Source organism: Capra hircus, chromosome 27, assembly GCF_001704415.2.
Source record: "Capra hircus breed San Clemente chromosome 27, ASM170441v1, whole genome shotgun sequence".
Classification (NCBI taxonomy): domain Eukaryota; kingdom Metazoa; phylum Chordata; class Mammalia; order Artiodactyla; family Bovidae; genus Capra; species Capra hircus.
Window position 1 is genome coordinate 11,594,213 of NC_030834.1, and position 27,186 is coordinate 11,621,398.

The 27,186-nt window shown below is 48.2% G+C and overlaps 1 protein-coding gene across 4 annotated transcripts in view; it reads right to left on the reverse strand.

Annotated features, from left to right (window-relative positions):
• PLEKHA2 (pleckstrin homology domain containing A2) overlaps positions 133 to 27,186 on the reverse strand; it is a 64,602-nt gene continuing 37,548 nt past the window's right edge. For all 4 annotated transcript variants that reach the window (XM_018041997.1, XM_018041994.1, XM_018041996.1 and 1 more), the window contains 9 exons: positions 25,236 to 25,284; positions 23,776 to 23,873; positions 16,489 to 16,629; positions 15,826 to 15,972; positions 15,426 to 15,494; positions 14,979 to 15,049; positions 10,757 to 10,820; positions 4,426 to 4,503; positions 133 to 3,988 (listed from right to left, as the gene is read on the reverse strand). In XM_018041997.1, coding sequence (XP_017897486.1) covers positions 3,626 to 3,988; positions 4,426 to 4,503; positions 10,757 to 10,820; positions 14,979 to 15,049; positions 15,426 to 15,494; positions 15,826 to 15,972; positions 16,489 to 16,629; positions 23,776 to 23,873; positions 25,236 to 25,284 — 1,080 coding nt within the window. In that variant the 3' untranslated portion in view covers positions 133 to 3,625. The remainder of the gene's footprint in view (positions 3,989 to 4,425; positions 4,504 to 10,756; positions 10,821 to 14,978; positions 15,050 to 15,425; positions 15,495 to 15,825; positions 15,973 to 16,488; positions 16,630 to 23,775; positions 23,874 to 25,235; positions 25,285 to 27,186) is intronic.

Below are 27,186 nucleotides of genomic sequence, written 5' to 3' on the forward strand. Positions count from 1 at the left end.
CCTCCCCGCACCCCTGCACCCCGCCAGGGACCCACCTCATGAAACCAGTTAACACCCAGAACGGGGGCAGGCTGACAAGACACATTACCCACCCACGGACAGACGGTCAGTGTTAGGAAAACATGTACCATATTTCAGTATTTCACGTGGTTTTATTACAAAACAAGCAACAAAACAGTTTTAGAAAATTATTTTTGCTACATACCAATTAAGAGATCACATAAAATGAGAAGCATAAGAGTTTCCATGCACTCAGCTCAGCCTGCAAGTCAGTGCATTTCAGCTGACACAGACTGGTTCAAAACACAGGATCATACCACACCTTCTGGGACAGCGGGTAAGGGGTCAAACAGTATGGTTTTTGGCCAAATATTCGCTTTACTCAAACTCTACCAGGCATGAGTGACTGTAATTCACTACTGCAGGCAATAACACAGAAAAAGGGAGTAAGGGAAAAGAAAGTGATGGCTGGCAGAAACTATTTCTGACATGTTGGAAGCTCATAAACAAAGCTAATTTGGGAAACTCAATTTCCAAAATGCTAGTTACTACCTCTTTATGTCTATCTGGTTAAGAGTGAAAACAAACATATCAAATCTCACAGTTCAGCTACTGAATCTGCCACTTATGTATTGGATCCTTTTAGTCCATATCAGACCACAATTACATTGTAGGGGAGGGGAGGTAAGAAAAACCAAAAAACTGCCTTCTGCTTCAAGTGAGCTATGAAATTGGACTCTTTGGGAGCCCAGCATTCTATTCAGAAACCGATGTGTGCCTCTTCTGTTTCCATGACATCTTAGTAGGACTGTCATCTCACAATGCAAAAGGCCAAACTACATTCACCAGACATCAGCCATCAGCTCATTTGCTCTGAGCTAGCAAATCCTTAACTTTCAAGAACTTGAAACTGTTAGACACAGTGGGTGAAGACCAAGTCTAAAGTCTTATGCAAAACAGCAACTCAGAAAATGCTTTTATCCCATACACACAAAAAAAATGCAGTATCTTTTTTGGTTCCTTTTTTAAAAAAAACAAGACTTATTCCAGAGCCTATGCACTTAACTACTAATCGATCCTGCATCCCTGCCCTACTTTTCCCGTTTGGTTCCACTTTTCACACTTCAAACCAAACGCTTTGGTCGTATAAGCACCATCCTTGGCTCACACATGTAGTGACGTTAAAAGGTATGATGTGAAATTAACCAGAGGCTAAGAAACAATGGACACAAAAGGAATTTTGAAAGAAGATTTGGCAATGAGCATGCCTCTAGGCTTCACTGAAGATAATTATATTTATCTGGTGTTGGAGCTACATTAACAACATTCTAACTTGGAATTCCCAAGTATCTGCCAACTAGAATCCTTGTTTTCCCTCTATCATGGTAATACAATCTGGATTTATAAGTATGTTTAATACATTCTCAAAACAGCTCTTACTAAGAAACAGATCAGCTTACTGTAATGGCCAATTAATTCAGCAGTAGTAATCTAGCAGAGAGCTTACTGAAAAGAGAGGAAGAAATCGGTAGATTTTCACATCTGACACACCAAGAGATGACATCTTTCCATGAGTCAGGGAATGTATAAGAGATCTCAAAAGTTCCTAATTTATTTTTATAGTTCCGTATCTCTGTGCACTTTCTTTGACCTAGCCAAAGAATTTTCTTGCGGGAACTTTGAAGATGAAACCTGAGACAAAGAACTTGAAGAATTGGGAATGGCTTCTTGAAATCAGGTGACTTGAAATATGTTGTCACCTGATTACTCATAAATAAATAATCCCCAAACAAGGGATTTTTAAGACAAAAGTATACAAGAAGCTGCAGAATAAAGAAAAGAGAAAAAGAGTAAAATTCAGGGTAGATTTCCTTTTTCAAACCAGGACCAGTGGGCCAAACAATTTAAATGAAGCTTATCTCTAAAGCAGGTCAGTCAAGAAAAGTTCACAACCTGAGAAGGAAACTACCCTGCCTGAAAGAAACAGATTTCCCTCAAGCCACTAAGGATTTTCTGACCACATGTTTTTTGCTGCCATTGGATGTGAACATCAGGAGGGGAAGGGACTGACTTAGGTAAAAATGCTTCTCTTAGTCTCCTGATCTATTTGTTAAGTTTTAATTTAAAGACAAAAATTAACTGATCTAGCTGATACAAAGTTATAGACAGAAATGAGTCAAATTCCCTCCCTTTAGGGAACCCTGGTAGCAGTTCACCACATAAGCTGGACAGACAGATTCTTCCAGGGATCTGGAAATAGTATCTCTTGACAAATGGACAAAGGTACATCCTAAAATACAGGATGGGAAATACAATCTATGCTCTTCTACCTGGGAAATCTCTAGCCAGCAATGCAGAGCCTCTAAATCAATGTTTCTATGCACAGTTTCTATTTTTGTTAAAAATATAAATATCTCTTAAGGCTATCTTTGTTATCTCCTCGGTGTTAAGCACACAGAACCTCATCAGACGATGAGGTATCATCATGCAAGTATAGACACAAGGGATCATCCAAAAGGCGACACAAAGAACAGAAAGAAATCAAGTCTGCCAGGTATACCATGTACAACACTGAAAACTAGACCAGTAACACCCCCATGAAAGAAGAGTTGAGAGGCAAGGACCCAAGATAATCTGTCTTTGCTAGAAGAGACTTTTCCCTCTGTCAGGAAAACATGAATCAAAACATTTTAGCTGGGTGAACTAAACTCCGTCTCTTCCTGGCACCTGCTTTACAGCAACTCTCAAACTCTAAGATAGAGATCTGATGGATCACACAAGTGAATTACCATACGCTCATCAACCTTCCACACATTTCAGTTAACACCATATCAAGGGCAATCTCTGTTTCGTTCTCAACACTGAACACTGATAAGCCCATCCTAAGGGTCTGACACAGAAATAGGGCGGGGAGGTCTGTCTTTCATGGTGGCAGTATTCGGGGTCAAAGAACATCTCAAAGAGAACAGAGTAATTCTCAAAACTGGCTGATCCACTCAGGTTGAATTATTTCCCCATACCTTCAAAAGGCCCCTATTTCTTCCCTTATGGCAGTCCCCTGGAGCGGGGGGAGTCTCCCTGGTTAACATTTGGGGCCTCCCACACGCCCCCAGATTTTAACACCATCCCTCAGAATGTATCCTGACCAAGCTGGAGCCTGGATCCCCCGCCCCCCTAACCACCACCACCCCCTCTACCCTTCCAATTGGGTTAGTTACCTCTCTCCCACTTCACAGTCAAACTTCCGCCAATGTATAAGAATAGGATAAGACCAGATGACTGGCCTCAAGGTTCTGTGCCTGGCCTGAAAACAAAGGGAAGAAGCTAAGACAAAGACAAGGAACTAAAAATTGGTTAGGGATGAAACTGGACTTCCAACCTCCGCTCACCAGGTGGACTGTGGAAGAGTCGAGCAAGAGGCACACTGAGCAAGCCTACAGGTCTAACCTAGTGACCTCCCCAAATGAAAAACACTGCATTCATTTTCTTTAAAAAGTCAGCTGGATTCCCACTCCACAGGGATTCGAGTGCCGGGAAGGTGTCTGATTGTCCTGCATCAGATGGAGACACTGAGTCACGGCCCCTTGTCTGAGCCCACCCCCTCCCTCCCAGGCACCGCGCCTCATCACACATCAGAGGTCCGTATATTTTCGTCATCGAGGTTGAACACAAATGGCTTCTCCTTGGGGTGCTGGGGTTCCGATCGGTGTCTTATCCGGGAGCTGGGCAGCACCCCAGACGTACTGCTCTCCCCAAGTCGAGGCGTGAACAAAGAGTCCTCAGCAGTCTCTTCGGTGGGAAGCAGCTTTTCCCCGGCCTGGGGGACGGGTGTCCAGGGCTGCCAAGAGGAGGCCAGGGAGGGGGCTTTGCAGAGGGTCTTTCTCTCCTCCCCGGGCACTCGCCCTCTGCACAAGATAGAGTTGGGCCCCCCTGAGAGGCTGGAGCTTCCGGGGCGGGTCAAAGAAATGGACCGAGAAAAGGACATCTCCTGTGGAAAATAAAAGAGGGAGGGGGAAAAAAAAGAAAAGTAAAGGGTTTCCTGACAATATTCGTCCCAAAGGCCCAAGAAGAGGCCCTCCACCCAGGATCACCTCCTCACAGGCCCAGAGATACATGTCTACAGAGATCAACTATGTCCAGCGGCAGCATTCACTCCGCAGGTGACAAGGACTGCCTGGCAGGGAGATCTGTAGAACACATCAGAAGCCCTGGTTCTCTATCCAACTCTACCTCACCTCCTCCAATGACTGAACAGAAATAAAAATTTGTACCCAGATCAGTGGAAAGAGAAAAACAAACAAGACAGCTTGGAGCTTCTGCTGCATCTGGGCTCCGGGCTGCTTGCCTACATCACCAAAACCCGCCCACTCGGGACAACTCATCGCAAGGCTGACAGTGACTGTGAGCAGGAAGGAAGTGACTTACTCTGGGGTGGCACTTGAGGGCCTGGACAGCTGCCCCAATCTCCTTAATCCAGCTGTGCATGTCTTCCGGACTGTCCGCCTGCAAAACACCCAAGGCACTTACAGAGCCACGAACAGCACTGTGACTTCAGCTTCCATGTCTGTAACTCAATTTTAAGTTCAGAAAACCACACCATTGGAGCGGGAGGGTATCTCAGAGATCATCCAAGTGGCTTTCAGACCTCTGAGGATATCTGTTTTCCCCCAGCAAAGTTGTCTCTGTCACCTTATCAATAAAATGGACAGTGGTCGTGAGAGAGGGAGAGCTTAGAGGTGAAGTCCCTCACCCCCTGTGGAACAAGATCAACCTGGCCTCACCTCCTGTTTCACAGAAAAGTAAAAATGAGGTTCAGAAAACCAGAGCCCAAAGTTTAGGGCTGGTTTTGATTCCACTCCCCAGATACCCAAAGCAGTCATCTTTCTGTTTTACTATAGCTATCAGAACAAACAATCCCACTTCCAGCTCCAATCCCACTGAACCAAATCCTCTGCAAAATCTCCCAGAGAGGCAGCTTCTCTAGGAACAGGGCCTCTCTCAAAAATCAAACGATCTGGGTCTGTCCTGAGTCCCACCCAGGCCTCCACAGTTGCTAGACTTGCAGCACTTGGCTTCACCAATGTGTACCGCACTGCTGAGCCCTTAGAAAGTTCTTGCCCTGGGCATTCCCTGGTGGTCCAGTGGTTAGGACTCCGCACTTCCACTGCTGAGGGTGAGTGTTCAATCCCTGGTTGGGGAATTGAAATCCTGCAAAATGCTCAGTGTAGCCCAAGGACTCCCCCCGAGAAATACCAAGCAACGCCAGAAGGGGGCAGCAGCGGCTCTGTGAAGAAAAGAGTCCCAGGCTGCAACACAGCAGGTTGGAGCCCCAGGAATTCTCAGTGCCTTCCCACTTAACCAGGTTGAGCTCAAGTGATCCTGGCAAACGTTTACTGAAGCCTTATCCAGTGTGGCACGTGGCAAAAGGTATCAGGCACAGAGCTGGGACCAAGACTGAAGGCCTGACATCTCTCTGTCTCCCTGCACTTTCCTCAGGTAGAGTCACCCCAAATTACCAGTGTGCACTTGGGTGCCTGGGCACACGTGAGTGCAATCACAGGCTTGCCCTGCAAAAGTTTCCACATACACCCCTCACTCTCCCCACCCCTAAAAGGTTTCTTTCTCTGCATTACACACCAAGGTAATACACAACTAATTTTTTTTTAAACCCTCAAACTTGCCCGCCTACCCCTTCCTGTCACGCCAAACCAACCCTCCCTGGTTAGATGTGTGCAGGACGTTTACAAGGGGAGCAGTTTCACACCCCAGCGCGCTGGGCCAAAGACAGGCAGCAAGGGCGCCCCAGTGGAAGGACTTTCTCACGCAAATCCACCTGCTCCCTCTTTCCCCGGGACTTTTCCCAGTTACTGGACAACCAGAAAAAGAAACCCTTCCCCAGTCCAAAAAGAGAACCAGGACAGTCTCCGAGATTCTTCCAGAAGGCATTTTACGTACAGCAGGGCTAGCTGACTTGTTTCACAAGTAGAACTACTAGGAAAAATTAGATGAACTCACTTAGCCAAAGCAGTTTGAAAGTGCCTGATACACAGAAAGGGCTTCATATTAGTTATCGCTGTTGTTATTATTATTATATGAGGGACTCAAATGAAGCCCTAAATTCCAATATTATAAATATATTTCGTGGCTTTCTCCCCTACAACTTTTTTTTCATTTTCTTCACATTCAAACTGCATATAATTCTAAAGGGATCAAACTGTTGGGATCAAATAACATACTTTTTCTTAATATGCTCACTTATCAGCTCCATAAAATGGTTTACAGATGGGAAGCTGACCAGGTCTTCACTGCCTACCTGTTTCCTGCGGTATTCTTTCCAGCATTCCTAAGGATTTCTGTACATATTTCTATATTTCTTGAAGTCTCTCAGATTCCTTGGGTTGTTTGAAAAGATATTGATCATTATTTCTAGTATAAATAACGTTATTCATAAATGCTCACCTCTATTTCTATAGTTTGAACATTTAAAGTAAAATTGTCTCATATTTCAACTCACCTTTGAGATATTGCTTTTCTCTGGACAAACATTATCCTAGTGCTTAAAATATTTTTCAAATAAAAAGGCAGATATTGATCCCACATGAGAAGAAATAGGATATTATGCTACTGAGCTCACAGTTAAAATCTCTATTAGTAGTTTTAAGAACTGGACTCCACGGGTGACAGAAATTCAGTGAAACCTCCAAAACTATATGTGAAGATTACAGTATATGTGTATATCTATCTTTTATGGAAAGCCTGTGCTTAGCTTTTATCAGAAACTCAAAAATATCTTAAAACCACATCACAAAGGTAGTTTCATGAACCAGAGGTAAAAACCAGAGCTGAAATCCACCCACCCTACGGTGAATTACTAAGAGACTGAAAAAAAAAGGCTGAAAAAACTCAGCAGAACAAGAAGGGAAGTGCCAAGCTTATACCTTCACCTCTTACAAGTCTGCTTAAGGGTGTGCTACGCTTCTGGTGCTTGGTTCAAAAGAAAAAGTAGGGTTTCTGTCCTTGAGGGAGAGGAACAAAGGGTATTGAATGAATCACTGCAGACTGTGATTTTTATTGCGGTCCAATGAGCTCTGATTGAGGATCTGCTATCAGCGTCATAACAGATACAACAGTTTTAAGCACTGAATTCTAACAGGTCATCAATAAAAGGCTCCTAGAACCTCCTTCGGTGGTCCAGTGGTTTCCACTGCAGGGGGCACAGGTTCAATCCCCAGGTCAGGGACCTAAGGTCCTCATGCCGCAGTCAAAAATAAAAAATAAGAGACTTCCAATATATATTACTGGTTACTTCTGCTGCAACTGCCCAGAATTTTTAGGCAGCCCTTCTTAATTCTATTCCCAACAGCTAATAACCCCTACCCTCTCCCCAGGAGCAAATCCCACCTTCAGATACAGCCCTGCCACGTAGGATCCATTCAAAGGGACAAACTGACCACAATCATCTGAGAGATTAAAATATCCCCTTTTCCCAAATACATGTCTCTGCGGGGCCAGATTTTCTTCACACTCTTCTATCAAAACAACATATGGCCCCAGACTGAATGCAGAGCAGATCTGAGAACCCTGCTGTCTTCCAATAAGCCAGCCATTAAAGAGATTTGCAAAAATACAAAAAAAAAAAAAAAAAAAAAAGCTACTCCTGTTGCTCCTCTGTTTTAGAAACAGAGTTATTTTTCATGAAATGTTACTTGTGATAACATAAATGAGTTTATTCATAAATGAATAAATACATATTCTTAAAGAGTTTTCATCTCTACTCTTCTCCAACTTTCTGAGTGTGCTGCTATACCCAGATTTGCCCAGTCCCTCATTTATTTATTCAGGGCCATGTGAGGGTTCTTTTACCCTAGAAATGCGACAGCAGATGGAAAAGGAGGACAGAAGTGATGATAAGGTTCTGGTTAATTGCAGACACTCTTGCCAATGACGCGGTGTCTTCTGAACACTTTTTGCCTGCGTTCATGTTTCCCAAGTCACTATCTCCACCCAAAGCTCCGTCCTAGACCCTCACCTGGCATCATCGTTCACCTGGCATATGTTTACTCAGCACCACCACCGTGTCAGGCACCATCCATCTGGGGCTGTCCTAACAGGTCACCTTGGACATCTTGCAGGAACCACAACCACCTGAGCAAGGCTTCCCTTTGCCCTTGACAGCCCCTCCTTCCGTGTGTTTGTCCTCTGCAGTGACGGCTGCCATCGTCATCCCGAGGCTCCAGCCAGACATCTGGGCAGGGTCTTCACCTCCCGTCTCTCCCTTCATCCCACATCCAATCAACTTTAAAGTCCTGGAAAGGACTCTTCAAATTTCTCCACTCTTCACCCATCCGATATCAGGCTTCCTTATCCCTCCCTTGTCACTGAAACCATGACAATGAATAGCCTCCCAACTGCTCTGCTGGCTCCTGTCTCACCCTTTTCTTATCTGTCCCCTACACTGCCAAGCCACTACACCGCACCAGCCAGGACATTCATTGCCAGGGTCCAGGGTCCCATCGAAGTGGCCAGGATCAAGGACTACCATCTCCCCTTTACAAATGAGGAAAACAAGGCTCTGAAACTTATGCCATTGTGCAAATGGGATTTTTAAGAGGCGGATCTGATCGGGTCACTGCCCCAGCTTAACCTCCAAGGGCCTAACCCCGAGGATAAAATACAGCTTTTTAACAAAGACCCTCTATATCAGCTTTCCAGCACCTGAGCCTCTTTCACCTCTAGGCATTTTTTTTCAGATGCTGCTTGCTGTTCCCTCTCCCTGGGCCAATACTTTGGCCACCTGATGCGAACAGCCAACTCATTAGAAAAGACCCTGATGCTGGGAAACATTGAGGGCAGGAGGAGAAGGGGACAACAGAGGACGAGATGATTAGATACCTTCACCGACTCAATGGACATGGAACTTGAGCAGACTCTAGGAGATAGTGGAGGACAGGGAAGCCTGGCGTGCTGCAGTCCATGAGGTCACAGAGAGTCAGACGTGACTTAGCAACTGAACAACTCTCTGGGCCACTTTTCCTCCATCTTCCTTCAGGAAACTTCCCTTAACTCCCTGAGACTAGGGGAGGTACACTTCTTAGGAGTTCCCATAGCAACCACTACTTACTCTAAGGGTAGCCCTTCTCACACTTTCTTCCCCCGCCCCGACCCCACCTCCATGAGTGAGGTTGCTTCATACTTTAACACACGTAGGTTCTTTGGTCATATTCTGCATGCCATACTGGGATCACCCAACCATCTAAATTATTTTTTTAATTTGCATATATTAAAAGTTAACACTCTGTGCTGTAAAATTCAATTTCACACATCTTCCTCTACAGTATCATACAGAACCGCTGCCTGCATGCTAAGTCGCTTCAGTCGCGGCCGAATCTTTGTGACCCCTATGGACTACAGCCTGCCAACCTCCTCTGTCCATGGGAATTCTCCAGGCAAGAGTACTGGAGTGGGTTTCCATGCCCTCCTCCAGGGGTTTTACTGACCCAGGGATCAAACCCGTCTCTTATGTCTCCTGCATTGGCAGATGGGTGCTCTTTACCACTAGCACCACCATGGAAGCCCGCGGAATAGTTACACTGCCCTAAAAGGTCACCTGTGTTCATCTCCCCAACACGCTGACCCCCACCTCATCACACTGTTCTAATTGCCAGTTTTCTTGACTGTCTCCCTCTCTGGTTCAGGATCTGTTCTGTTGAACGTCGGGTCCCCAGGATAAGGCAACGCCTGCACTCTGAGAAGAATCTACAAATATCTGTCAAATCCAGGAACTGGAAGTTCTTGTACCTACAGCTCAGACTTTGGCCCCGAACAGCACGGAGGCTGCCCGAAGGCCCCAGCACTTTCCAGGGCTCTTCCCGGGTGTTCATCTGAATGAATGGAACCCACAGATGCCTCCAGCTGCCAACAGGTCTGCTGGGCTCAGCCAGGGGAACCGGCTCAGAGGGCGCGGCTGCTCGTGAAATGGCTGAGAGGCGACCTCTCGAAAGGAAGGGCATTTAGTGGGGAGCATGCAGGGAGCCCTGAGAAACTGTGTGGGGAGGCCCCAAATTTCAACCAATACACCCCACAGCAGCCCTGGCACTAGAAAGGCAGCGTCATCGCAAGGCGGGGGAGTCAGGGGGCGTGCAGTCTGTGGACTGACCACTAGGCGGCCCGGGGTGGGGACTAGGCCTTAAAAGTCTAGGCCGCGCTAGAGGCTGGAAATCTGCCTTTCCAGCTCCCATGATCTGAGGAGGAGCTGGGAGAACTCCAGAGCCGTGGGCGGAGGGGAGACGCTTCTGAGAGCTGAACGGTCGGCGCCCACACAATGGCTTTCTCTGTGCAGCTGGCTATGCACCTGGTCCCCGCACAGGGCCCTCTGTGCTTTGGTCCTTCCGCATGCAGCGCCGTCCACACACAGACGGGGCTTATAAATACCCTCCAAGGGAGAAGTGAAACCACTGACCAGTTCTCCTTTTCTCTGCTTAGCTGGCGCCCGGCAGCTGAGAGCAGCTGGTACAAGCTCACAGTCCCCAGTGAGATGGCTCGGGCCACTCTTATTATTTTATGGTTGGGAAGCTTGGGGCAAACATCCTGTTTAGAATGAAATGGGACCTGGACTGACTATCGGGGGCCTAAATTTACCGCCGAGAAATTTCGAACAAAATAAAAGAGAAAGCAGAGGGAAAGGTAGGCCTGCAAGTATACTTGCCACAGAGAAGGAAAGTCCCCGTCTTCTCGGGGTGGGGGAGGAGCTTTTTACCTGCACGTAGAAGGTCCTGGAGCTGGTTATTATTTCAAACAGGTTGTCCCTCATCAGCAGATCGCTAGACAGAGAGAGGGAAAGAACGTTACCAGGTATGCTGGTCACCCACTGGGAACCTGATTCAAGCTAAGACGGGTACCTGTGCCGCCTACCGTAAAAAGGGGGTTCACAGGCCCTTCCTTCTGCAGCCCTTGCCTCAGAAAGCATTGCCATGTTTCCTTCAGCTTCACTTCCTGGAGGATCTCCAGTGGTTTAACCATCCCCATGGACACCCCCTCCCCAATGCACACCGCCATCAGTTCTCACAAGACACAGCTCCTTTGCTTCTAAGACCTCCTGCCTCATATGCACCACACCCCCACAATGCCTACAGTTGTGTTTCTTTAGTGGCCAAGATGTATCAAGTGCTTTGTGAGAGGTACCATTTTGAGGGGTTTTATTTTAGGGTCAAGTAATGAAAGTCTTATTGGATACAAACACACACATGTAAACACACAAGCTGTTATATATCCATTATATCTACATTAAATATATATATTATATACATATATTTATTTGTATGTATTATAGAGAGATAACAGACATACAACAGTATATTCATAAAAAAAGAGCAGTAAATTTGTTTCCGGTGTACAACATGATTCAATATTTGGATATATTGCAAATGATCACTGTCTAGGCAACACTCACCACACTACATAGTTACAATTTGTTTTCTTGCGATAAGATGATAACTTTTAAGATCAACTCTTTTAGCAACGTTCACATACAGTACCCTTAACCATAGTCACCATGCTATATACTCCATTCCCAGGACTTATTTATAACTGGAGGTTTGTACCACTCAACTCCCTCCATCCATTTGGTTACCCCCAACCATCCACCTCTTGTAACCACCAATCTGTTATTTGTGCTTTTTAAAAAATCTTTTGGCCGAGCCATATGGCATGTGGGACCTTGGTTCCCCAACTAGGATCAAACTCATGCCCCCTGCATTGGCGGGTCAGAGTGTTAACCACTGGCCCACACGGAAATCCCTGTCTTTGTGTTTTGAGATGCGCTATTTCATCCAATCTTCACCACCATTCAATGAGGCAGTAAGACTTTCCCCACTGGGGTAAACTCGGGCTCAAAGAGGTTCTGTGACTGGTCCACAGCACCGAAGTAAATAAATGGCAGAGTCAGGATTTGAATCCAGGTCTGATTCCAGAGTCTACACTCTTAATTACTCCACCACCAGGCCTCTCCTCAGGGACCCAAATCTCTCATTTCCAAAGTCTTTCTCCATCCACACAGCAACCATATCCATTTCACCAAATCCCAGCTCTCAGAAGGGGGCTAGATGCGAAGGAGGAGAAAGGGAAGGAGAGTGTGGACCACTTAAAGGTGCTTCAAACTGGGGTGAGGTTTGTAAGAGGGCTTTGACTTCTGCAAGGAAGAAGGCTAGAAGTAGCTGATGCTTAGCCACAAGCCTCCAAATGGCTGAAATGATTTCCAGGGTGAAACGCCTGCCTGGTGTATCCAGTCTCTGGGGGAACATACAGGAGCAGGAGATCCACCTCCTTCCCCATAAAAGAACATTAAAAAGCAAAACTATAGAGTCAGACGCCGAAGTGTGTGTTACATGCCAAGAGTTAGAATGATTCCAAGAAAGGACTAACTGCAGGTGGACGTCCCTGGTGGTCCAGCGGTTAAGACTGCGCTTCCACTATAGGACATACGGATTCCATCCCCGGTCCAGGAGCTAAGATCCCACATGCCGAGTGGCATGGCCAAAAATATTTTTTTTAATGGAAGAAAGAAAAGACAGGACTGATCACAGACAAGGCTGGCTTCAGGAATCAAGGCTTCGAAGGAAATGGCAGATGCGTGGCCAGTGACAGGGGCATGTGGGCTAAAGAGAAGCATGAGATTAAAGACCCCCAGGGGAGGGTACAGCTATGGGGTGGGGGTGGGGGGGTCAGATAGACTTAGGGCCTGATCCTGACTCCACTGGGAAATGGTATTTCAGGAATATGTTTAAAACTTTGTGAGCCTTTACACTCCAGCTGTACAATGGAAATCAGAAGCCCGTCTGTATCAAGCTTATCACCACAAAGATCAGTTATAAGTTATACACGGCATCTGGTGCAACGAGAAAGCCACACGGTGCTCATCTGAAATGCATGTCATTAGCTATTGTCGTCCCTTTCTGAGTATCTGAGAGGAGATGGCACTTCCTTCTGGCTAAAGTGGTTTAACCTTTCAAACTATTCATGCACGTACATACAGTCATGTAATCAACTGCTGGGGAGGAAAAAGCAAAACCGGGAGGAAATCCCCACTCTTTTTGCATCCATTTCTCAGGCTGCATGAAGCCTTTTGTGCTCAGTTGCTTCAGTCATGTCCGACTCTTTGCAACCCCTTAGACTGTAAAGCCCGCCAGGCTCCTCTGTCCATGGGATTCTCCAGGCAAGTATACTGGAGTTGGTTGCCACTTCCTTCACCTATGAAGCCTTTTAATTCAATTCAATTCAACAAAACATTAACTGACTATCCAGATGCCCAGAATCCCCTTGACTGGGCTGGGGAGAAGCCTAGTCTCACAGGCCTGGAACCTGCAGAGTCTGGGAGCTTCCTTCCCCAGGGATCTGCCTATCTCTCAGTTCTCTTTCCCACAGTTCAGTCTGACTCTGCCGGTGAGTGGCTCAGGTGAAGTGTGAAGCACTCTCAGGACCGAACATTATCTGGGTTCTCTAAGTCACCCCAGCCCGCCTGTTGACCTGCACAGGCCTCCAGGGTTAGGAACAAGTCCCATCTCTCCTCCACCCATGGTCAGCTCCAGAGCTGCGCTTCTGGAACTTCCATCTGTAGCTGCTCTCACAAGTGATAATCTGTCGGTGGGAACTTTCCTTATCTTCTAAACTCTGCAACTGCTGTTTGCAAGGCTCACGACAGTCCCCGCTTCCATGGGCCACAGCGCACCTCGCTTTCATGCAAGACCCTCCCACACCTTCATGTGAGAACAGTCAGCCTGCTGTCAACAGCTCCCCTGGTGACACTGGCTCTGCACGCACAGTCCGTGGGAGGGAGATACAGCAAACTGCCCCTGCAGACTGCTGACGGAGGGCCGAGCGAGGACCGCCAGGTGCCCAGATGCCCCCGGGTCTCTAAAGCTTGGCTCCAAGGGCACCGGTATGGGTGCCGGATATGGGAGAGCCATTGAATGGGCCCCAGGTCCCACATTCGTCCTGCCCTCCGCGGCCCTGGAAAGGTAACCATTTCCTGGTGGAAAGAAGAACATCTTAAAAAATATTTCTTCTTCCTGCCCGACAGCATTGCCATGAATCAGCCCTATGTTACGAAGACATCGGGGGACCTCCCTGATGGCTCAGTGGTAAAGAATCTGCCTGCCCATGCAGGAGACGACCCCTGATCTGGAAAGATCCCACGTGCCGCGGAGCAACTAAGCCCGTGCACCGTAACGAGTGAGCCTGTGCTCTGGAGCCCAGGAACCAGAACTACTGAGCCCACGAGCCTAATCACTGACGCCTGCGTGTGCTACAGCCTGTGCTCCACAACAGCAGAAGCCACCAGAATGAAAAGCCGGTGTGCGCTCCACAACCACAGGGTAGCCCGTGCTGGCCACGACTAGAGAAAAGCCCACACACAGCAACGAAGACCCACGACTAGAGAAAAGCCCACACACAGGAACAAAGACCCAGCACGGCCAAATATATATATATATATATATATATATATATATTTTAAAGAAGGTATCAGGGACTTTGTCAAAAGGAAGAGAGGAGAAAAGGCATAACAATTCAGGTCAGAGGCACTGGCACAAACAAGGCTCTGAGCAAATGTGTTAAAAAGTGAGAGACTAAGGGTACAGTGGCCCCCTCCCCTGAAGGTCAGTCCTGGGCAATGAGCATCCGACACCTGAGAAGGACCTCTCTCTCCTCTGTTCCATATTCTTTCTTTTCCTCCATGAGAACAGTGTTACACAGGCTCATCTGAGGAGTGACAGTAAAGGGCTGGGAAGTGGGCAGGTTGGCCAAGCGCACCGTCTTGCCGCTGTGACCACCTGGATGGAGACAGGCAGCCACAGATGTCAGGGAGACAAAGTCCTCCTGCTCTTAAAGGCAGGCTCTGGAACAGAGCCTCAGACAGGGAGTATCGGGAGAGCTAAGATGGCACACGGGGTTCTGACCACAGAAGAAGAAGCAGAGACAATTACCCAGACTTGACCAGACACTCGTGGGTCTTGAGAACATCCTTGAGGTATATGGTACGAAGTGGTTCTCGGTCCTGGGGGAGGAAACGGGGAGATAGAGTGAATGAGGCCGTCTGCCCAAGGCCACCGCTGGGACCAGCCAGCCATGATCATCAGACATGACTGGCTGAAACCAGGTCGCAAACAAGACAAGGTCCCAAAACAATCAAGAGAGGAGGAAAAAAAAAAATCTAAGATGCTCTGCGGTTCTCAGCACACACAGGGAGGGAGTTCGTCAAGGCCACTTTAATATCATGGCGAAGCTGCCCACACCAGGTGGACGGAGCTAAGACGCCGCACACTCCCAGCACACAGATGAGTCTGTGTGCCCGCGTGTATGCACACACACACACACACACACACATGTGTGAGACCCCTCGGTCTCTTGAGGGCCCCAGAGCCACGACAAACCTGCTCACACTTGAAGTAGCAGATGGTAAAGTCATCCAGCGCAAAGAAGCGCCGCTTCCAGCTCTTGCGCTGCAATAGAGGGTAGAGAGCACAATGTTAGAAGAGGTCCCCGGGGGTGCATTCTGGTCCTAAGCTTCTGGGGACCTCGCCCCGCAAAGGCCAGGCTCCCAGCCTGGGGGACCAGAGTGAGGAGCCAAGGATTTCTTCCTCTGCGGAAACGCCTGGGAGCACCTCGCACAGCAGGGCGCACGTTTCCTTTGAACCCCTCCGGGAATCAGCCGATGTGGGCGTAGCCGGCTCCAACCTCCTCCCAGCAATCTGCCCTCCCCTCGGGCTCGCCCACACCCACTGGCTCCTGGGGTCCCCAGAACCCCCTTCAGCTCCCCTCGCGGACACTCACCACATTCCCTTGCTTCACACAGTAGCCGCTCTTGATGAGGGGCGGCCCGGTGGGACCCCGGCAGCCGGTCGTGGGGATGTAACTCTGAGACCTCCGAAGGATGGCGTGGGAGCCGGGCTCACCCACTTCCTGCCCATCCCCGCCGTTCTACATGGAAACGGGGCGGGGCAGGGTTAGCACCTCCCTGCTCCTGACACGGCCCCACCCGCCCTGGCCAGTCACCTCTTCCTCTTGGCCCACGAGGGCAGTCAAATAAGAAATAAACCAGAAAGTAAACTTTTGTGTTGGGCAGGCACTGTAGAGGGTGCTTTCACAGAGCAAGGCTGGGGAGGGCAGGGAGACCCAGGAGAAAGGGAAGGGCTGCCAAAGCAAACCAGACGAGGCAGAGGCACAGTGAGCTTGCTGCCAGCCACCCTCGGCCCGCTTCCCACGGGCTCCACAGGTGCCAGTCCCCGCGGGTGAAGCAGAGCTGTCCTGGCCAAGCTCCAGATGCAGCGGCCGCAGTCTCTGCACTGTCGGTATTCTCCATCAGCCCACGTACACGGGCTCCCCCACCCCTTCCCTTTCCTTGGTCCTGCCCTCCTGTCATGTCACTGACACACCATGGACACCCCTGGACGCCCCCCCTCCATGCCCCAGCCTGGCAGCCCCAGGCCCCAGTACCTGGTTGATGGGCGTGTGTACCACCACCCCTCCGATGATCTCTGTCTTGTAGGCCACCTGTGGCTTCTTCTCTAAGGCCAGAGGAGTTGCTAGGCTCTTGAGAACTTCGGTCGTCAGGGGCAGGTTCCCAGCTTTGGGTACCTGGGAAGAACGACAACGCAGTTAACCGGGAAAGAAAGCCCAGAAAGAGCAGGGAGGTGACCAAGGACGGCAGGAGGAAGAAGAAAGTTAATGTGCCAAGTTATAGTGAGAAACCCCTTCCCCCCATGTCCTTCATCCATCCAAACCTGGACATGAGGAATTCAGCAAACCACTCCCACCATACAAACACACACACACACAGAGGCACACACTTACTCAACAAATGCCCTGAGCACCTACTCTGAGTGAGTCAGCCCCTGCCTGGCTAGAGACCAAAGATAAACCAGCACACACAGACACATGTCCTGCCCTCACTCCACGTCCATGCTGATCAGGGAGACTGATCACAAGCATACAGCAAGACGAACGACCAGAATAATCACAAATCGTGGTGACTGCCTTGAAGACAATAAACAGGAGCTGAGACTGGCAGCAGAAAATTGTGGGCATGGTTGGTGTAAGTCTCCAGGGGAAAGAGATGCTCAAACAGTGACCTGGAGGATGAAAAGGAGCCAGGAACATAAAGACGGGAGAAAGGATGCTCAGCAGTAGGTGAGACACCTGTGGCATACGGTACAGGATGGGGAGCGTGTCCCAGGGCTTGGGGTGTAACCTCTGACCTGTCACTAAATGAGTGACACCGTCATAGAGTTATCATGGTCATCAAACGATGAGAGGATATAAATTCAAACACTTAAAATATGAATAAAAATACAAAAGTATTTTAATTAAGATATTCTAAGTAAACTTTTTAAAAATTAATTAATGTATGTATTTTTGGCCGTGCTGAGTCTTCGCTGTTGCACAGGCTTTCTCTAGTTGCAGTGAGCCAGCCCTATGCTTCGTTATGGTGCTTGGGCTTCTTATTGCGGTGGCTTCGCTTGTTGCAGAGCTTGGGATCTAGGTGTGTGGGCTTCAGTATATTTGCAACATGCGAGTTCAAAAGCTACAGAGCTTGGGCTCAGTAGTTGTGACGCACTGGCTTAGCTGCCCTGTGGCACATGGGATCTTCCAGGACCAGGGATCAAACCTGTATCTCCTACATTGGCAGGTGGACTCTTAACCACTGGACCACAGGGGAGTCCCTCTAAATAACTTTTTATTAATGGTACTAGCACTTACAAATATCGCCCTTCTGCAAAATGATTTATCTTTGATCCTCTCCAGCTGATCAAAGAGTCACAGAATTTTTAGGGCACGTTTGAGACCACAGGTTGCAAACTGGTGGTCCAAAGGCAGACTTGCCCCAAGTGTGTCTCGTCTGTCCTATCCAGTATGTTTTTCAACCTGCAATTAAAATCTGAAATATTTCATACAAAACAATCTTGTTTTCCAGCAAAGCAGCAGTTCAGTCTTTGGATGGGGAACAGATTCTTCAGTTTGTCCCAGTCCTGACCATCCTCCCAACCTGAGGTCATTTATCCTCATTCATGTTGCCACTTTTCATCCTCCTTGTCCATTTCTCATTTATACTGGAAAATCTTTCATCATCAGAGAGGCCCAGAACAGTCCAATCATATGCCCAAAGCCATGATTAATATTAACACCTAAGCAGAGACCAAGTCCCTGAACTCTGCTGGTTCAGTCCCCACCACACCACAAAGCCTGTCTTTCACAAGGACCCAAGACCCCATGTGAGTCTGCCAGGAAAGTAACTGCAGACCCCAGAAGAAAACCTAACTGAAACAGAAGAACTGTTTCAGTTCTTCTACAGCCTTGGAAGCTAGAAAGACCTAAGAATCCAGATCTTTCAAGAGCTCACAGCTCAAGGATATATTATACAACATGGGAAATATAGCCAATATTTTGTAATCATTTAAATGGAAAGTAACCTTTAAAAACTGTAAAAAAAAAAAAAAGTTTAAAAAAGAAAAACAAAAACACTATTGCAAGACTTCACTGGTGCTCCAATGGCTAAGATTCCACACTCCCAATGCAGGAGGCCTGGATTCGATCCCTGGTCAGGAAACTAGATCCCACATGCTGCAACTAAGATCTCAGTCAGTTCAGTCACTCAGTCATGTACGACTCTTTGTGATCCCATGGACTGCACCATGCCAGGCCTCCCTGTCCATCACCAACTACCAGAGTTTACTAAAATTTATGTCCATTGAGTTGGTGATGCCATCCAACCATCTCATCCTGTCATCCCCTTCTCCTCTTGCCTTCAATCTTTCCCAGCACCAGGGTCTTTTCAAATGAGTCAGTTCTTCGCATCAGGTGGCCAAAGTATTGGAGTTTCAGGTTCATCATCAGTCCTTCTAATGAATACTCAGGACTGATCTCCCTTAGGATGGACTGGTTGGATCTCCTTGCAGTCCAAGGGACTCTCAAGAGTCTTCCCCAACACCACAGTTCAAAAGCATCAATTTTTCAGCACTCAGCTTTCTTTATAGTCCAACTCTCACATCCATACATGACCTGGAGCAGCCTAATTAATTTTTAAAAGCTACTGTAAGCCAGGAAGTGGGGTGGGGGGAGTTCACAGCTCAGGGCCATAGGAGAACTAACTCTGCCTGCTAAGGATGAGAATGAAGGACCACACCCCTATGCATCTAATTCAAAGGAGTAAGGCCATCGTGATCAACACTGGGGCCCCAGAAAGACGACAGGACCCTTCTTCCTGGCCTGTGCACTCAACTTAGATAGTCTAGGGCGACCTCTGCCCCCCACCTCTCCAGATGAGGCCAGAAACCCTCCCTCTCCTTTCCTTATCAGACAACAGTTGCTTTGGGCCTCTGCTCAGTGCCAGGCGGAGGAAGTACTCGTCTCTTCCTGCATTACTACTCATCTCAGGCCACTTTACCAGGCAGGCATCCGTTTCTCTATTTCATAGATTAGGTAAACAAAAGCTCGTTAAAAGTTGGCGCCACTGCTAAACACCACTACCTACCACCTACTGGGACCACCCTTGCCAGTTCCTCTGTGTTTTGCTCCAGTGCGTGGAATCCTTTTGGGATGTGGGTGAGTGCTGGGGTGTCCAGTGATATGTCCAGGGTTGAACAGCACACCTGCCCCCTAGTGACCCAAATAAATTCCTGAAACCCAGCAAAGGAGGAGGGGAGTAGCCTTTCAGAGTTCACGACAGCCGGGAAAGGACCCCTGGCAGCTTGGTTGTCATGTTGCCTCTCGACCCGTCAGCCCACCCAGAGAACTGCTGGTCATCACTGCTCACACCCCTGCATCATCGGCTCCCTCTGACCAATGGCCTGGATCTCCAAACAGCTTATACTTCCTGAGACGGTGAATCAGCCTGCAGAGAACAAACTTACCAATAACCATGCGCCAGGTCTTAAAAACAAGGACATCCTCTTGGCTTGTCCGTCTCCCAAGATCCCAGTGAAACAGGGCCCTCTTCCACCACCCTGTCCCCTCCCTGGTGAAGGGTGCCCTGATGGAGGAGATCCACAGGGTTCCATTTCCAACAGGAAATGAAATTTGCAAGGACTCTCTTGCCACAGGCAGGGCAAGACTATGAGGAATAGTCTAACTGTGATAGGGGAAAGTATGCTATAATTTCACTATCCAATTTTTAACCCTTTCGAAAAAATGTAATGAGTTGAATGATGTCTCCCCAAGATGTCCACCCATAACCTCAGATGTGACTTTATTTGGAAATAGGGTTCTTGCAGAGGTAATTAAATTAAGATGAAGCCATGCTGGTTTAGACTGCAAGGAAATCCAACCAGTGCATCCTAAAGATCAGTCCTGGGTGTTCATTGGAAAGACGGATGTTGAAGCTGAAACTCCAATACTTTGGCCACCTGATGAGAAGAGCTGACTCATTTGAAAAGCCCCTGATGCTGGGAAAGATTGAGGGTGGGAGGAGAAGGGGACAACAGAGGATGAGATGGCTGGATGGCATCACTGACTCAATGGACATGAGTTTGAGTGAACTCTGGGAGTTGGTGATGGACAGGGAGGCCTGGCGTGCTGCAGTCCATGGGGTTGCAGAGTCGGACATGACTGAGCGACTGAACTGAACTGATGCTGGTTTAGGGTGGGCCCTAAGTACAATGGGTCGGGAAGATCCCCTGGAGAAGGAAATGGCAACCCACTCCAGTACTCTTCCCTAGAAAATTCCATGGATGGAAGAGCCTGGTGGGCTACAGTTCTTGGGGTCGCAAAGAGTCGGACACGACTGAGCAACTTCACTTCACTTAAGTGCAATGATTCATGTCTTCCTAAGAGGAGGGGTCATACAGACACACAGGCTGTACAATGACGGAGGCAGAAGTGGAGGGATGCAGGACAAACCAGGGAAGCCTCTGAGAGCTAGAAAGGGCAAGGAAGTATTCTCCCCTTGAGCCTTCAATGGGTACATGGAGGGCCTTGCCGACACTCTGATGTCAGACTTCTCAGGACTGTGGCAGAATGAGTTTCTGTTACTCTAAGCCATCCACCTTTTGCAAAAGCCCTTAGGAAACTAATATAGGAATACTACTACTCTGAGCAAACCCAATTCTTTATTTTTTTAAAAAATGTTTATTGGGGTATATGGCTGCTTTACAATGTTGTGTTAGTTTCTGCTGTACAGCAAAGTGAGTCAGCTATCTGTACACAGATATCTCCTCTTTATTGGATTCCCTCCCCATTTAGGTCCCCGCAGGGCACTGAATAGAGCCCCCTGTGCTATACAGTAGGTTCTCGTTAGCTATCCATTTTATACATGGTAGTGTACATATGTCAATCCCAGGCTCCCAGTTCACCCCACCCCTCTCCCGCTTGGCGTCTGCACTTCTGGCTGAATACCATACGCTCACCATTATCTTCAATCATAAGGACTCAGTGACCCAGCACTCTATGACCAGGGATCTGTGGTTACTGGCTCCTGAACCTGGGCAGGTCACTCTGATCTCCAGGCATTTCCACTGCCTCGTTTATAAACCAGATGATCACTCCCACCCTCCCTAGTTGAGGTTTTCATGAGGCTAACAAGAAGCCATGAAAGTGAAAGTGGTATGTCATCTAACTTATTCTTGTACGTCTGCTGCTTGTTTTTCATATTTTCATAAACCCTTCCAGGTCTCTGAAGTCAGAAGGTCCCAGGCTTGAATCCCAGCTCTGTCATTTAGCAAACTCCAGACTTAGAGCAATGGCACCCCACTCCAGTACTCTTGCCTGGAAAATCCCATGGACGGAGGAGCCTGGTAGGCTGCAGTCCATGGGGTCGCTAAGAGTCGGCCACGACTGAACGACTTCACTTTCACTTTTCACTTCCATGCATTGGAGAAGGCAATGGCAACCCACTCAGGTGTTCTTGCCTGGAGAATCCCAGGGACGGGGGAGCCTGGTGGGCTGCCGTCTATGGGGTCGCACAGAGTCAAACACGACTGAAGTGACTTCGCAGACTTAGGGCAAGACTCTGATTTCCGTTTTCCTCATCATAAAAATGGCAGTGAAAGCACCCGCCTCACAGGAGTGATGCAAAGGGTGAGCAATGTGGCCGGTGAGAAAGCCCACCTGGATACATGGTCTGTATCCTTCATCTCTGCATCCCCTGCCCCCAAGATGCTTCACTTTGCACATAAGGTACACTAAGAGAAATCTGCCCATAATGAGGAAGTCAGGTGCCCCTCTCTTCCTTCTGTCCCACAGGATCTTTGGCAGGAGGAGTAAAGAGACGCATAAATAGAGCAGAGAGAGGAAAGTCAGGGGGACCCTAGAGGTTATGGCGCCCCTGCAGAGGCTGGGACATCCCAGCAGGCAGAAAGAGGGCATGAAACTGGCCGCTTGGAGCAACTCCTCGCTCAAGCCACAAAAGCAGGACAAAGAGGCCCCCGCTGCCTCACAGTCTGTGTAGTCCAGTTCACCAGGCAGGTCCAAGAGAGGACACCCTGGGGTCTTCCCTGGTGGTCCAGTGCTTAAGACCTCATCTTCCAATGCAGAGGGTATGACTGGATCTTAGCTTCCCAAGCTAAGATCCCACAGGCCTTGCACCCAAGCAACCAAAACATAAGACAGGAACATTACTGTAACAAATTCAATAAAGACTTTTAAAAATCATCCACATCAAAAAAACAAAAAAACTTAAAAAAAAAAAAAAGAGATAACACTGAATGAGAAAAAAGTATTCACTGAAAGAAACTCCCCACAGTGTGGAAGACCCAGAAGGGTGAAGACTCCAACATGAACGAAGGAAACCTTTAATAACGTCAGCATTCTGCAGACACACACAAGCATGTGGGTAGCAGACGTGCCTGAGTTAGCAGCTACCCCCCTTCACAGACCCCCACCATTTCCCTCTCTTTTCACTGCCTTACCAAGGTTTATCAGAATAACGAGCCGACAAGCAAAACCACATCGATGTACTCTGCTCAGAGGCAGCATCACAGGTGCTGGATAACTGTACAGGTTTCTTCTATGAAGTTGTTCACGGGAACCCTGAGGTGTTGGGGAGAATAATCTGCCCCAGCACATACTGGTTTTTACTGGAAGTCACTAGAATGTTAGCACTTCTGAAGATATGATACAGAAAATCAAACTTTTCAGCAAAGTGTGGCTTACATGCCAGAAGTCGGCCTATATTATTGGTTAAAGGTCTAGTTTTTTTCCCTGAAACAGTTTTCCCCTCTCCTTATTCATACCCATCTCCCTTTCTTTCTCTGTATTTCTAAGGAGGAAGAAAGGAGTTCTTCGTTAGCCAAGTCAAGGAAAACAAGAGTCCTCATAGAACAGCCAGCAAGCTGGTGCTTATAAATGTTAGGCTTTCCCAGGACAGGTCAGTGGACGGCCTGGACTGGTCCCCAGGTGGCCTCTTAAAGTCAGAAGAGTCTCTCCGCAAGCCAGGAAAAAGTTCCGACTTCCCCCCTCATGTGAGTTTCCTCCACTCTGTTTCTCAGAGTCAGCACTCCATTTTCCAATCCCACCACATTCTGAATCAGCATCCCAGAATGACCCAAACCACGACCGCCTGGGAGCCCTCCCAGGAAGCACAGCGGGACACTCCATAAACTTCCCCTCGAACCTGATTCAGACTCAGACTCTCAGTTCAACTTGCGGCTAGTCAGCCAAGGTATGAAGAGGTAGGGGAGCCGGTCTGGAATGGATCCTGAGAAAGACCCTGTCGCCACCTGGGCCACTCCCCACCCGAAACGCGCCGACTGCAGAGAGACTCTCACCAGAAAGGAGAAAGATCATACGTACAGTGATCTTGCTGGCTTGGTTCAAGGCTTCCACCCAGTCCTTCAGATCTTTCTGGTCATTGGCTTGAAGAAAATACCTCTGCGAGAGGGCGTTGATGACTGCAAAAGGCATGGGATGAAGAGAGAAGAATCCAGGTCAGAACTCACAAGCCAAAACTAAGATGCTTGACATAGCAGGGCAGAGGATTCCCGCCGGGGAGACCAAGATGTTCCCCATGGTGCAAAGTCACCTGGGAATATCTGGGAAGCAGAGCGCTCTCAATCTCAAAAAAAAATGTGGATTATTATTCCATTGGCCACAAGACAACACTAATGGCCTTCGTGTGCTGCTGTGCAGAAAGGCGGCTCATTCACCGTCCACCAGACACACGCCCAGACAGCTTTTCCAAGGCGCCAAACGCTGGACAGTCATGATAATACACATGTAAGTTTGGCCCCCATGCTCCTGGTTTCCACTAGCACAACTGACCCGGGTTAGGGGTCTTGTCTGTGGTTGAGACATGGAACTAAGGTTGCCTGGGTTCAAGTCTGTGACCTTGAGACCCCATTTTCAACCTGGTCCTTCCTCAGCACTCCATGAGGTCAACAATTCACTTCTGGGTTCTTTATTTTTTTTTCTCTCTTTTTAGATCTGTTGACCACAAAATCTGAGAGTCAGATTTTTGAGCTTGGCAATGGTAGTTGAAGGAAGTGGGAGAAAGTGCAAAAGAAGTTTGAACCAACCTGAGTGGGAAAAGAGGACAGTTTAAAGGACCATGTTACTCTCCTGGCAAAAATAAGCTAGAACTGGAGGAGGTGAGCATTGGCAGGTAGACAACCCCTTAGTTCATTCCCTCATTCCTTCAGCGAATATTTACTGAGCAACCGCTTTGTGCCAGGAAGCACACGCTAAGTGCTGGGGATACACCAATGACAAAGCCGGGGAGCATCCCTACCTTTGTGGAGTTTACACCCCAGACATAAAACAGAAGCTATCTGTTAGCATCTGCTCATAGCACTTAGTACAGCACTGAGAAGGCAGTAGAAGCCAGTTCAATACTGATGCTTCAATGACCTGCATCCACTGAGCAGCTCTGCTTCCTGGGGCACCCCCAGCCATCACTCACTGGCAGTAAGACTTTCAGTAGAACATTCCCTAGTTCCCTCAAATCTCCATACCATTCCTCTGCTCTGAGTTAAAGCTTCTTTAAGACTTCCGGTAGATACCTGGCACCCTGCCCTACAGAGCCAGGAGAACTGAGACATCATGGGCGCCTGTGCCTCCGTCTTATGTTATTAACAATCTTCACAGGGAGACCAGGGAAAGGAAGATCATGTGAGACCCAGGGATACGGCTGGGACAGCGGTCCCTCACACACACATGGTACAAGTCACATGTGATCGATCACAGGACCGTCTCCACGCAAAAGAGGAAGCTGCTGTAGGAGTGTTCAGAACACCCACCCTCTGCTCAGGACTTACCGAAGCAAAACGGAGTTTTGGGTTTCTGCTTTGGGGTGGCTATGCTCACCTAAATCAGATGAAAAAAGAAAAGAAACGTGAGTGTGTTTCCCACAGTGTTGTAAAGTTGTGCTTTTTCTTCCTTCAAAACTTTATACATTAGGAGACTTGATACAAAAAGAAGAGTATACAAAAACATGAGAACATTTTAAAAACTAATGACTGAGTGGAAGCCTTGCACGCATCATCCAGATTAAGAAATCATCCACTATCGATCCTATTTCTTAGAAGCCCTCTGTGCCCCTCCCTGGTAGATAGAATCCTGGTCCCACCCCTCGGAGATAACCGCTATCTTGATGTCTGTGTTGAATCTGCAAAAACGCTCACAAGCCACTGAATCCTGAGAAAATTCTCTTTGGACCACAAAGATATGTACCTTTCACATTAGCGAGACCCTACTCCTCTCCCAACCACCAACCTCCTCCGCTAAACAGTTCTGTGAATTAGAGGTGGAATTGTCACAAATACACAGATTTCAAACAGAGCCCACAGAAAGGTGAGTCACTCACTGAGACACACAGATCAATTTCCCTTAGCTTTACCATGACTGCTTCACCATGAAAATAAGCGCTTCCCACCTGCCCAGAGAACAGCTGATGGGATCAGGGCACATCCCATATTGAAGGCAAAGGCATAAGAAAGCAGGACTTTTTCTACGTCCTGCTGTGTCATCCTGCCTTTTCAAGCCTGCCCCCACATGTACGTTCTGATTCTGTGCCTGTTGTGAGCCCCTCTCGTTTGAGTCCAAATACTCTGAACAAGGAAAGGAAAGCATATTCCATCATATGGAATTAGATGACTGCCCTTGAAGGCTGAACGTCCCTGGTGCAGGCCTCCCCCACTGGACCTGGGATTTCTAAGGGGGCAGCCCCTTCCCCCAGGACCGAGGCTGGGAACCACTGTTCACACGTGGCTATCATCCATTCATGCACACCATTCCTGCATTTCTGGTCAGGGGCATTGTCCAACTTGCTCTCGCCCAGGGGCTCCTGGAGTCGTTCTAGCTTTAACAGGAGGCTCATTAGAAGCCAAGAGCTAAAGAAAACTTTGGGGTCAAAATTAAGGTTTCAGGACTTCCCTGGTGATCCAGTAGCTAAGACCCTGTGCTCCTAACACATGGGACCCAGGTTCCATCCCTGGTCGGGGAACTAGATCCCAAATGCCACAACTGAGAGTTCCTATAGTGTATGTGTGCCCAGTCGTGTCCGACTCTTTTCGACCCCTTGGACTGTAGCCCGCCAGGCTCCTCTGTCCATGAGATTTCCCAGGCAAGAATACTGGAGTGGGTTGCCATTTCCTCTTCCAGGGGATCTTCTCAACCCAGGGATCGATCCCATGTCTCCTGTGTCTCCTGCGTTGGCAGGTGGATTCCTGACCACCGAGCCACCTGGAAAAAATCCTGCCCTGCCGCAACTAAAGGACCCAAGTGCAGGTAAATAAAATAAAATAAAATAAAAACAAGAGGGAAAGCTCCAACATTAAAAAGAAAAAAAAATTAAGGTCTCATCATGGCTCACAGTGGCTCAAGATCTGATCATGACTGACACACCAAGCTGACACACCAGGGTGACTGGATTCTCCCTCCTGGCTCTAAGTTCTTTCTACAGACCTGGCCCAGATTTCTCAACAACCCAAATTAATACTGCTCAGAACACTCAAGATGGGCACCGAGGCGGCAGCCTATAAAAGATCAAAGGAAGGAGAGGCGGCACAGCCGGGGCTTTGGTGCCAGAGCGCCAGGCCCCCATCCCAGGCGTCCCAGCTGTCTCACCATTTCCTAGTCCATCAAACAGTAATAATAAATCATGCTCTCACAGGGCCATGGTGAGGATTAAATGTGACTGTGCAAGTGAGCACTTAACCCACCTTATCATGCAGAGGCTGCTCAACCAAGGAGGGGCTGTTTACACCC